We start from the raw sequence: 13,767 nt of genomic DNA, 5'->3' as shown, positions 1-13,767 counted from the left end.
TCCTCCATTTACTTTTCTTAGGTAAAGCTTACAGAGTTTAGATCATGCTCTTTAATAAACTCATTGCCCAAAGGGGCTAGTAGTATATTAAAATAAAGGACTATTATTTCTACAAATAAAAATATAAAATGTGCTCTCTTTAAGTACAAAAAAAAATAAAGAGATTGAAAAATTCAGCCTATAGCCTATAATGAGATTTACGCTGCCTCTTCTTTAGTAAGATGAAGCCTCTTTTCTGGCTACTATAGTCAACGCTGCCACTTTCCTCCTCTGTGAAAACATAGAGAACAGTATGAAATGTCCTTAGGTAAAGGTTCCAAAATGACTTTTCCTGGAACATCTGCACTAATATTTTGAAGACATTTAATAAGTCATACATTTATTTATTTTTTTATTACCAGAATTTTAAAGAATCTTTCTTTTGTTTCAAACATTAAAAATGTATTTGCTTTCACAGAAAGCAACATGCTCATTTTTTCATCTAGTCATTGAAGACATGTTTCCTGTGTACACCAGCCTGAGCAACAGAGTCTGTGGAATCTTGTCCAGATTGTCGCTGGTGATTCAACAGTCTAGACACTTGTACTCATGGTAAACACAGATGTTCAATGTGTAGAAATGTGATTTCTCTTTAGGATTTTCAGTCACAAAAAATAAGTCCACTTCCACGGGCTTTCTTTACTTCAGATTTCTATCAAATCAAAGCTTGATGTCTTGAGACTCTGACATTTTGGCTAGTGTCTTCTTTACTCGCAAAGCTGTAAGGCGTGAGGCAGGGTTATGAGCCCAACACTCTGTCATCAGTTTTCCCATCTGTCTTAGGCACTGTGGGAAAGAAAATAATTTTAATGTAACTCAGAAAAACCTAACTGGTACATTTTCCTACAAGGCTTACATGTCATATATAAAATGTATGTAACTCAGAATATTACATTTTTTATGAAAATTACCAACCATATAATTACAGCTGGGAAATCAATTATGACTCATGTGTGAATTATCGATGCTGCTTCACTGCATATTAAACGTGTTTTCAAAGTTTCATAACAACCAGTCAGAATCATCCTTTCGTGTTCCCAGTACATTACGGGAAACTGAAAGACAGACTGATTGGTTGTTATGGGCACGTGACCTTCCTGATGAGCAAGAGGCCTAAAAGCAGTAGGTAAGAGTTTTCAGCCAATGTTTTTCTACATTTTAATAGAGGGAAGAATAAAATCTCTTTTTTTGAATATCCTTTTTTTCCAAAATGTCTTGGTTTGAAAAATTTACTTAAGCCAGCCATAGATGGTTCAAACCATCTATGGACAGGCTGAATGTACCTAAGTCGATCCATCAATCAACTTAGGTACAACCAGCATGTCAGATTTTCGGCAAGCGATAACTGCCATCGGCTATAGCCGCTAGCAATAATCACTGTGTTCTCTTGACAGGGACAGCTCCCCATGACCCCCCACTGGGGGAGAACATAATAGCACTGCAGTGATCAGTGTTGATGGGGAATCAAGCAATTTTCTTTCCTGCAACTCTTCATTCCAGGAAATAAAATCACACCATCTATGGCCTGCTCCTACACTTTCTATTGTTACTATGACAAAAAATCAAGAGACTTCCAAGTTTTACAGTTGTCACCAAAGAGAAATCATCCAATGGGAACACTTGCTCTAGTTGCAACATCCAAAGATTAGATTTTTAATTATTTTGGAAAGAGTTCTTTATCACTTTCTCATGTATCAAAAGCACAGAAAGTAAGGCAAAGAATTCCATATGAGGATGAGGAAAGAAAACCTAACCTTTGTCCACTCTATTGAAAACTAGTTTTGGAGTGAAAGCTTACTTTTAAATTTGCTTGGTTTTCAAAAAGGAAGACAATAGTTTCCATTTCTATGAACTCTGATTAATTTTAAGAATTGGCCAAGTACACCTTAAAATTGCTGTTCCTCAGCCTGGGCCTGTCAACCAATTTTAGATATTTAAATGCACCTTTAAGTGCATTTCTTAAGCTTTGTGATATCTTTAAAACAAAATGAAATCAGAATTTAAGCTAAGTACTGCCATTCATAATTTACTTTGATCGTCCCATTACTGGCAAAAAAAATAAAACATATTTTTACAAGGACATGTTCAAGGATTCTAGCATTTTCGTTAAGAATTTAGCAATCCACACAAAAAGCAGCATCATTTCATGTTCTGCATTCTGTACCTCATCACTGCTCCATCTGTTCGGAAATGAGGGTCGTAACCTCCGGATACACACAATTTCCCTCATGTCTTCATAAGAAGGGTCGGTTGGTACCACGTCATAATAGGGCAGCTGGTATTCTTCTAATATACCTGAAATACAAATAAGTAATCAAATTCTATTTTCTTTTATACATGCCTGTTTTTATACTTTATAACTTAGATAACAACATTCTATCAATACATTTTTCTGATTTATCTTGTGAAATGCTTCAAGAAGTTTTTCCTATAGATTTAATTATTAGATATGGTTTTATAGCTTCAAATGCATCACAAATGTACCTAAAATTGAATGTCTGTTGCATCTGAATATATAAAAGATTGTAATAAAATTATTATATTTATTTTCTTACCTCCTGATATACACCGTCGAGCCACTTCCCAGAGGATAAGTCCAAAGCTGTACATGTCTGCCATTATGTATGACTGGAAGTGATTCCTGTTTAAGCTCTCATCAAGAACCTCAGGGGGCATATAGCGCTTTGTACCCACTCTGGTATTTGGTGGTATGTCCACTTCATTTGTATCACTGTAGCACAAAGAATGGGAAAAAAAAAATAAGTAAACATAGCTACAAACAATGAAGATCTAACATTCTATGTGCCCTAATGTTTCTTTTGTCTGTGAACATTTGCAAATATACAAATATACAGAGCTCATTTTGGGCTCTTGGACTGGTTCTGTATTGAACTCCGGGTACTGCACAAATCAAAGTGGCCGTGACTCCCTGATTATAGGAACGTGAAAAATAACAGCCAAACTACAAACAAAGTTGAGCAACTATGGGTACAAACACAGAATGAACAGTTACAAGGTTAAAATGATTTAGTACCCAAAAACAGTACTTTATCTCTCCTCCTACCTTATTGCACCAGGAATCAGGCTCTTCTTAGCCTGATAGCTTTTGTTTATCTTGCTTTTTTTGGGAACTAATCCTTTTATATGTGGTTACATCATAAGCTGTGTATGATTGCATTTTTCCCACTATGCCTTCCCTATGTACCTTTTTGTAATATGATTAGATTATTTGTTGTGTGTATGTACAGTAGTATGCATATGATGATACATGTGCCTATTTTTATATGTTTGTTTTTCTATATAGGTAATACAAACCTATTTAACAACATGCTCTGCCTTTGGATGTGCTTTCTCTAAATTGAATATAGTCCTATTGACAGCTTGATACAATGTGTGTGAATTACTAACTATAGGAAACCTTGGCTAAACCACAAACTGTACACAATGATATAACAGTATCTCTTCATGTGGTGAAATGGGAACCAAAAACCCATCACTAAGGCCTCTTTCACACGGGCATTCCGTATGTTAGTATATCACCCCATCCGTTTGCGGGTGATATACGGACATAATGCATGTCAATGGGATTGCGGATGTCAGCGGATGACCATCCACTGACATCAGATTTGCATCCTTTCAGTTCTGTTCCGTTTTTTGGAACGGAACAGAACCCTATTTTTCTTACATTTAAAAAACGGAAAGGACGCTAAATCGGATGTCAGCGGTGTCCCAATAGACATACATTATGTCCGTATATCATCCGCAAACGGATGGGATGATATGCGGACATACGGACCGGATGACACAAGTGTCCGTAAAAAAAAAAAAGTGCCGGAGCGGATCGCAATACGGTCTGCTCCGTGTGAAAGAGGCCTAAGGTATTAAAGTTTGAACACATTTGTTTTAAGAAGGCAAACCTTCTTAAGAAAAGATTGCATAATATATAACCATAATGCATGTAAATAGGAGGACCTATCAAAAGTTAAAATGTAGGTGATGCGTCTTTTAGATATTGCTTGTCCCTTGACTGTGGTGTCTGTTATCTTACTTTGCTACTACAATGTAAATCACTGACTTGGAAAAAGTTGTCAAACAATGAGGGTGAAGCTCAAGACCTGAAGAATTTTGCTGGGACAGAGACACATGGTAAGCCAGGGGATGTGCCGAAGGATGGCCATAGACGGTGCAAATTACTTTCCTGCAACCACGGGTAGGAGGAAAGAAATTCCCCTATTAACACAAACAGTGCTGACAGGGGAATCTATCCGGCCGAGCAATTGAGACCGTGATTATCGCTAGCAGATATAGCAGCTGCTAGCAATAACCAAGGGGGGCATTGTCTTTTTTATTTTTTAATAAAGGAATTGTAAAAAAAACCTCTCTCCTGTCTTTATTTATTTTTGACACATTTTTGGGGGAATGGGTAGGGGTACATAGTACCCCATACTCATTCACATAGAGAGGGGGCTGGAATCTGGGGGCCCCCTTGTTAAAGGGAGCTTCCAGATTCTAATAAGCCCCCTGCCCACAAACCCCACAGAGCCCCACGGCCCCAAAGCACCCCCCCATATTGAGGACATTTGAGGCCTGGTATGATTCAGGGATGGGACACTTGCCCCCCCCCCTCTTTCCTGAACTGCCAGGCTGCATGCTCAGATAAGGGTCTGTTTTTGACGTATGGTTCCCCTTAAAATCCATACCAGGCCCTTCGAGGGGACCCTCATGCCATTTCTTAATAGCCTTGTTTAGGCCAGCAGCTTTGAGAGAGAGGGAGGTGGAGGGGGGGGGGGTCAAGGGATTGGCACAATATAAAAAAGAAAGAAGGAACAAAGGATCATTGTTGAAAGTTTGATTTTCAAAGTCGCATAGATTGGTTTTCAAAGTCGCATAGATTGGAACAGGTGCTATTGAAGTTAAAGAGCTGCGACTTGTCATGTGACTTTGTGTGTCCAAAGTCGCATGACAAGTCACACTAGTGGAAATGGAGCTTGAGTCTACATTTCCACTATTACGATTAGTGCGACTGTGATTCAACTTTGATCCAACTTTACACTCTCTGGGCCAAATTCACCATTTTGACTATTTTTAGGTACAAATGCAATTCACTATAACACATCAGAAACGTTATAAACAGTGTCAAATTCACTAAGATCAAATAACGTCAGGACTGGACTTAAAAACAGTCCAGCTAAAAGGTGGACTAATTTTTTCAAAATCATAAAATATGGCAGGAAAAAAATAAAAAATGCGTGGGAAAGATGTGTTATATGATTTTGAGCTAAACTGCTTTTAAACTGTGTGAAAAAGTTAAGTAGAAAAAAAGATATTAATAAAAGTGTAAAATGCAAAAATAGCTCCAGAGTCAATTTCTGGCAGATAGCCCATGCGCGCATGCTCCATACCAAAATTAGGCTGAAAATAAAATTTTTGAAAATGTTAGTGGGAGTTATAGTGAATTTGCGGCAAATACCGCCGCAAATTCGCGGTAAAATGGCGCTATTCCGGCGCTAATGAGAGAAATGCACATATCTTTTTTTTTTTTTTGCACATATCTATGTATGCCTATATATATATATATATATATATATATATATATATATATATATATATATATGAATCACAAAAAAATATATATATATCTATACATATATATCTATCTATCTGTATATATATATATATATATATATATATATATATATATATATATATATATACATACACACACACACACAATATGGCTTCTCCCCAAAAATGAAACATTGTATATGTGTGAAATTAATATATTTTTGGGTTGGTTAGATATAGAAAGTAACAATAATATATGGGTTTTTGCATATGTATATATATATATATATGCAAAAAACATGTATATGTATATATATCCCCAAAATATAATTTATATATTTTATTGTTTTTTAGTTTCTGAAAGATTTCTGGGTTCAGCTGCTCATGCCCCAAACATTTGCTATATTGCCCTTTTAAAAAAAATAAATTAAATACTACATCAAGTCAACACACATAAGAAGTGCTTTCAATAATCTCAGCATGAGCACAAAGTGGCTTTTTCATTTAGACTAAGGCTCCGTTCACATGTAGGCGTTTTGGGGCATTTTTGGGGAGTTTTTCTGCTCTAGGACCAGCTCTCAAAACACCCAACAAGACAAATCCTATTCATTTCAATGGCCCCTGTTCACATCTGAGCATTTTGACGCTGTGAGCAAAACGCCCAACGCTCAAAAAAGTACATGAGCTTCTTTTTGGACAGATTACAGGCATTTTCCATTGGTCTCTATTCAATCTAAAAACACCTGCACAAAAAACACCTGTAAAACGCCTGTAAATCGCGGTAAAAATCACGGTAAAAATTGCGGTAAAATCCTGGTAAAAAACTTGTGAAAACGCTACACTCAGGTGTGAATGTATCCTAAAGCTGGATACAAACTATCCAACATTTGTGGTTAGATTTCCTTCATATTTACCTTTTCTATGTAGTGCAAGGTTTGTGTGTGTGTGTGGGGGGGGGGGGGAGGAGTGTGTGTGTGTGTGTGGGGGGGTGGAGGAGTGTGTGTGTGGGGGAGGAGTGTGTGTGTGGGGGAGGAGTGTGTGGGTGGAAGGGGAGGAGGGGGAGTGTGTGGGGGGCTAAATTGTAAGAAATAATTAAAGTGTGTATGTATATATTTAGCTAAAAATATATATATAAATTAAGGAATAATACAAAATTTCCATTCAGCCTCTGTGGATGAATGTAACCAAAACATTTAATAAAAAATCACTAAAAATGATTGCTAAATAAAAGATTGCTACAGTGCTCACTCACCTTTTTAGTTGGCCTAGGTCAGTGATGATGAACCTTGGCAACACAAGTGTTTAGTAACATTTCCCATGATGCTCACCTACACTGCAGAGTACATGAGCATTATGGGAAATTTAGGGCAAAAACATCTGGGGGGGGGGTTAAGGGTTACCATCACTGGCCTAGGTAAAACATTTCCAATGCATTTTAGTTGTCTGTGTGCACCATTTTTAAAATAAAGCAAAATCTCTTTACAATAAATTGCAAATGGTACATTGGCGTTTGCCCTGGACCAGAAATGACACCAAATTGGCACACATTCCAGCAAGTGGTCACAATCAACTGGCTAATCATGGTGAGGGCCACTTTCAGCTGTGAAGAAATGGCATTCATATGCAAAGTAAGTGTGTGTGTGTGTGTGTGGGGGGGGGGGGGTCTGTGCTTGTAATCAGAGCACTGATTACCAGTGCAGACCCTTGGGGGATGCCACTAGAGCCACCAGGGATTGCTGACCCATGGCCACCAGGGATGCCCACCCATACCACCATTGATGCCAATCAGTGCTCAGGGAACCTGTTAGTGCCCTCCTCATCAGTGCTGCTCATCATTACCATCTATCAGTGCTGCCCACCAGTGCCAATCATTGCCACCTATCAATGCCCATCAATGCTGCATATCAGTGCCGCCTATCAGTGTCCATCAGTGCTGCATATTAGTGTCTTATCAGTGCCTGCCAGCGCAGCCTCATCAATGCTCGTCAGTGCAACAAAAAACATATTGATTTACCAAATTTTATTACATAAACAAAAACACATTTTTTAGGGGTCAAACATTTAGGTCTTCTTTTTGCCAATAAAAAAAAACCTTGCAGTGATCAAATACCATCAAAAGAAAGCAATATTTGTGTGAAAAAACTGTCATACATTTGTGTTAGACACAGGGTTGCATGACCTCGCAATTGTCATTCAAAATGCAACAGTATAAAAAGCTGAAAATTGGTCTGGGCAGGAAGGGGTGTAACTGCCCTGTAAGGAAGTGGTTAATTATTGAAACATGGGAATAAATATTCCTGGGGTAATCATGCTCAGCTCAATGGTTTAGTGGTTAGTGTTCCTGTCTATAAACACTGTGAGCATGAGTTCAAATGCCAAGTGTGCCATCACCTCCTTAAATTTTAGACAGTTGTAAATAAATACTGAAACTTGGCAAATGCATAATTGCACCCTGCACATATGCATGTCTGTTTCTTGAATATACATGGCTATTGACATGCAATTTTAGGTGATGTAGCCAATGTATTACTATGTGGCCAAAAAAAATAATGACACACAACTGTGAGCACACAGGGTGTTATCATGGTTGGGCCTTGACCTCATGACCTAGCAATCTTTGTCTATGAGCATAGCCTACTACACCAAAGTGCTGAATACAATCAGATATGCCTGAAAGTTTCAGATGAATAAAGAATGAAGATTACTAATTAGACAGCTGTGTAGTCTGCTATTAGTAAATCTAAAGGTTAAAACACATAAGATACATAACTATACCTTAAAATTAAAATAAACCATAATAGATGACATTGCTGTGTAATAGTGATTCAGAATAGACAAATTTCCTTTTATGAAAAACACAAAGGGATTTTGGTTAACTCCAAATCCGAATTCAGTCTTAGTTAACTCCAACACCAAATTCACTAAAGCACCTAGTTGAAGGTTTAACTCCAGCCACTTATCTAATTGGGTGCTAATGAGTTTAGGCTGGAGTTATTTCTGGAGAAGTGAGCAGCTCTACTCCAAACTTATAGTGAATTAGGCCCCCCGTATCAAAGTCGCATCAAAAGTTGCATCAAAGTAGTGCAGGTACCTTTTCAAAGTCACCGATTTTCAAGTCACATAGATGGGAACAGCTGCCATTGAAATCAATGGGCTGTGACTAGTTATGTGACTTTGTGTGTCTGTGTGTCCAAAGTTGCATGACAAGTCACACTAGTGGAAACGTAGACTTAAGCCTCCTACACACGTGGGAATTTTCGTCCGACGACCGATCTGCCGATTTTCGGCTTGTTAGTATGATGCTTCGGACAACCGACTCCGACTTTTCGGCCGAAAAAAATCTGGTGTGCAGGCTATAAAATTTTTGTCCGCCGTCAAAACACGGCCGGTTTTTGTGCAGTCAGTACAGATTTCGACAGGGAAAAATTTGATGAGCAAGACTGGGCATGCTCAGAGAAGAAAGAACACAAAGAGAGCAAACCAACACATGACATCACTTCTGAAGTAGAATTTTGTCGGGCGAGAACATTTGTGTGCAGTCTAGGCACATTCCAACCAACAAAACACCACTCTGGACAAAAGACGGACGATCGGTCAGCCGATAATCGTTGCGTGTGTACTAGGCTCTAGTGGGGTTGCCTGTACTATGATCATTGTAGACTGTGAGCTGAGACCCAAGAGCACTTTCAGATACACCGACAGTCCCCCGCCCCCCTTTTCCAGCTTCCTTCTTCTATGGTAGTCTTCATTCAAAGACCAGAACAGCTATACTGTATATGTGCATTGACTCCACCCCCTCCCCCGTGTCCTGTGTGAATTATTTCTTCATCTTCATTAGGATGTACAATGCATCCTTACTGATGAGAGAACACTGGGCGGGAACATATGATCAGCTCTTCCCATTCTGTATACGCCCACTTGCTACACAGGAAAAGTGCCCCTCCCTGGAAATGATGTCACTGGCTTTTAGTAACCACACCCACTCGCTGTTCTTGGTCTCAGCAGGAAGAGGAATTGAAGTCATGTGACAGCACTGAAAACTGCAAAATAAAGGGAGAAAATCTGGGATTTTTTCATTTTGACACATAAAGCTGAACTCCGCTCCGGGGACTCTGGGGGGAAGAGGTCCACTTTAAGCATTAGTGGGGGCATTAGGGGGCATTAGGTGTTACAGGTTAACTTGAAAGAGCTATATAATATTGTAATAAAAATTATTTTACTGGTTTTCTGGACTAACAAACCAGCTATTCTGTGATGACTGGACATGTTACTTGTTGCTGACTAATGCTTGTCTTTGCTTACATAAAATGTATAAAATATTTGCATACCCTCTGCTCTTTGAATAGCAGAGGTGTATTCATTATTTACACAAATGGCATTTGTAGAAAAATACAAATAGTTTAATGTACCTTTAACTCTGTTTGGTATTTATTAAACTGTATTTACCACATATTCTACTTGCGTAGTATTCTCTGTAAGACATCAGTTTCATCCAAATCCAAACTCTATTATGTTATGTTTAATATATTCATACAGGATGTTTAAGTTGCACTAGGGGGAGGTGGAGCTGCACATTAAATGAAAACAGCAATCAATCACTCTGTCACAAACTATCGCCATATTTTGCCTGGCTAGTGCACCAATGTGAATAACAATAGGTTTTTCAGTGTGAACCAGGAACACAGGAAAGGGACATACTTTCCCCAGGCTAGATTTGAGTATTCAAATGTGCAGACACAATTAGACATAGAACTCAGTGGGGTGGCAGTTCCATTTCTGACATTTCATTAGCATTTGACTAAACTCCAACGACAGCTGTAACAATGAAACCTTTCGAGAACACAGAAAAAAATATGTATTTTCCTGAACTCTAAACTGTACTTTGATCTAAAACAAAAAGCATTTTTGCCATGTCTTGGTATTGATATTCTTTGCATCACTCTGTTGTAAGTGCATTGGACCACTTATGATATCTGCTGGAGTTATTGTAGTCACAACTGGATTGAGTAAATAAAACACAAGTGATTTGGTTCTATTGTCTTTTTTAATGGAAGCCTTTCTAATGTCAAAGCTGTTTAAAATGTACTATGCCTAATACCCATTTCATGAAATTAGATTTTAATGGGATGGAATGACTCGGAGAAGAAAACATATATATTAGTGTTTGTGTTCCTAAATGAAAAGGAATCTATTTTATAAGCAATTTTATTTGGGGATTGCAATTGTGAAGGCAGTGTTGCTGTGTGCAATGCAGAATAATAAAATTAATCTTTAATGAAGGAGTTAAACAAAAAATTAGGTCAGAATCTGAGAGCAGCAAAATAATTGGGAAATTAACACTTCTTGCTTTCTGCCTAGAGAGAGCAGAGGCCATATAGGTTTTAATGCTGTTATGACAGTTCATTATTGGCAAGGGAGATGGGGCTCGAAAGGATAAGCCAGATCTGGGAACTCCTATCCTCATCTAAGGATAGTGGGACACACAAGGCCGAAAGATTCCCTCCATTAATCAATTCTCTCAATTGGTGCATGCTTATCATTGCAACATAGGGCTGACCATACATTGTCCTATTTCCTTTAGTTCGACAATCCACTATGTAGTGCATGGACCTGTCGGATTTGATACAAATTAAATAGATTGATTTGTTTGTCCCGCTATTACATAGTTTTGGCAAATCTAAGGAAAACTGTGCAGAGATTGTACAGACTGTATAGTGTATGGCCAGCTTAAAACCCTGAACTAACCACTCATTCAATTTCGCATATGCTCTAGCCAACAAAAAATCAGGCATTGCAAAAACTACCAATGTAAAGTGCAAAAAATGCACAATACCATTTAAACTTCACATATGTTCTTCTAACTCAAAAAACAGACATTATAGAAACTCCACTCTAAAGTGCAAAACAACCAAGCCTACATTAACATACACACAATCCTGTTACTCTGCACTGCTCAGAGTGCACCATTTCCATAAGGCTTTCAGATAATTGTAAAGAAGCTTGCTCAAACAAACTTTTTACTACACCTGCTGGGCACGAATTACACTGAATTAACTGTATGTAGCCTCAGCGGGACAGAGACTTCAACTCCCAGAACAAAATAGAGATGGCCTAAGCACTGCTCTGCCATTCACAATAAGCTTTGCATACTATGAATTAATACAAAGCTTCCTATGATTAGCTAAGGTGGAGAGGCAAGTGGATGAGGATCTCTGACTCAGCCAGTTAGCAGAAGCTTTGTATTCATCTACAGAATACAAAGCTTCCCATGAACGGCTGAGCAGACCCAAATATATTATGTTCTGGGAGTTGGACAGGAAATCTCTGTCCCACTTTTGGAACACAGCGCTATATACAGTATATAGATTAGGCTACATAAAGTGCCCCCAGAAAGAGCACCTGTTAGAGCAATAAATAGTTCAGCTTGGCCCAAACAAACTATATAAAGGGACATTAAATGTGCATTTCGGCTTTAAGTGATCCAAGAGCATATCAAGAAAAAAAATAGGTATTGAAAGTACCAAAGTTATAGCATACCATAGATTTAGATCACTGCTAACTCTGTTTGAATTTAGCTCCAATCATGATCTTTTAATTTACATTTGAGTACAGGCCTAGCTTCTGTGCTGTTCTTAAAGTCCCACACTCATGTATTGGGGAAGCTCAGGTAAATATAAATCCTATTGATGCCCCTGTCTCTCTCATCCGTCTCCAATCATAAAAAAAAGATATATTTTTGTTTAAGTTTGTAAAAAGAGAGATAGAAACAAAGAGTGAGATGTAGTCTGTCTATCTATCTATCTATCTATCTATCTATCTATCTATCTATCTATCTATCTATCTATCTATCTATCTATCTATCTATCTATCTATCTATCTATCTATCTATCTATCTATCTATCTATCTATCTATCTATCTATCTATCTATCTATCTATCTATCTATCTATCTATCTATCTATCTATCTATCTATCTATCTATCTATCTATCTATCTATCTATCTATCTATCTATCTATCTATCTATCTATCTATCTATCTATCTATCTATCTATCTATCTATCCTAAAAGGAGAAGCAGGGGATTAATGGCTTGCTATTGATTTCTAAATATGGACAATATGTACTGGCCCTTTTTATATTGATTTCTTTAGCAGTGTCAGTTACATATCTCCTAAAGAATCAAGGCATGCTTCATGAATAAATTATAGCACATATGTTAGGTAATTGCCATAGACATTCACGTTATGGCATTTCATTTACAATTCCGTTAATCCTGCTGCTGTACCAGTACGATGTCATGTGTTCAGTTAGCTTTGTAACTCAATTTCTACTTAAGCATTCAAATACACTTGACTTTTTAGTCATCAGGGTAATTAAATATTTTACAAATGTTCACAATGGTGTACAAATTATGCTGTTCTCTCCAACACTTTCTCATAAATTTTCAGTGACAAATTCAGGAAGAAAGATCATTTCATTGACTCAGAAGGAGAGAAAAGGAGGGGGCCGCAGAGAAGACAGAAAGAGAGAGTTCAAAGACATTGGTTCCGCTTCACTGAACTAGCAAATAACATATTATGTACTAACCTAATTATCTTACATTACTAACCTAATGAATTTTACTGCCAATCCCAGGTCTGCAATACAGCACGTTCCATTTTTCTTCACCAATATGTTTTTGCTTTTAAGGTCCCTGTGGGCTATGGCTGGTTTGCCTTTTGTTCCAAATATTTCAGTATGCAGGTGGCACAGACCACTGACTGCAGAGTATGCCAACTTCAACATTGCTTTGGTGTCGAGAGTGGTTGATTTTAGGTAATCATATAAGGAACCATTTTCATGATAATCTGTAATCAGGTACAGTTGAGTCCATGATCCTGTCCCTTTAATGTCAGCAGCAATAAACCCTGCAAAAAATGAAATGAGATAATACATGTAAATACATGTGAAGTAACAATCACAAAATCAACAAAACAAAATATATAGAGGGAATTAAAACAAGAGGTAAGGTGTAGCTCACCACAGCCAAATATATTTAAGATTACATTTTTTCACTGCAGACAATGCAATTAAAGTTAACTCCTAACTGGTTGATGTGAACATCTGCAGTATTTTTAATCATTTTTTTTTTCTTTTTAATAAAACTTTATTTTAAAAACTTAA

The 13,767-nt window shown here is 37.6% G+C and overlaps 1 protein-coding gene across 3 annotated transcripts in view; it reads right to left on the bottom strand.

Annotated features, from left to right (window-relative positions):
- Positions 1-386: 386 nt before the first annotated feature.
- BMPR1B (bone morphogenetic protein receptor type 1B) overlaps positions 387-13,767 on the bottom strand; it is a 690,971-nt gene continuing 677,590 nt past the window's right edge. For all 3 annotated transcript variants that reach the window (XM_082243647.1, XM_082243648.1, XM_082243649.1), the window contains exons 11-14: positions 13,214-13,511; positions 2,595-2,770; positions 2,204-2,334; positions 387-825 (exon numbers count right to left, since the gene is read on the bottom strand). In XM_082243647.1, coding sequence (XP_082099773.1) covers positions 700-825; positions 2,204-2,334; positions 2,595-2,770; positions 13,214-13,511 — 731 coding nt within the window. In that variant the 3' untranslated portion in view covers positions 387-699. The remainder of the gene's footprint in view (positions 826-2,203; positions 2,335-2,594; positions 2,771-13,213; positions 13,512-13,767) is intronic.

Source organism: Pelophylax lessonae (genome assembly GCF_965119305.1).
Source record: "Pelophylax lessonae genome assembly, chromosome: 1".
NCBI classification, from domain to species: Eukaryota; Metazoa; Chordata; class Amphibia; order Anura; family Ranidae; genus Pelophylax; species Pelophylax lessonae.
Note: the sequence above shows the minus strand (reverse complement) of the source record. Positions and strands in the feature narration are given on the sequence as shown.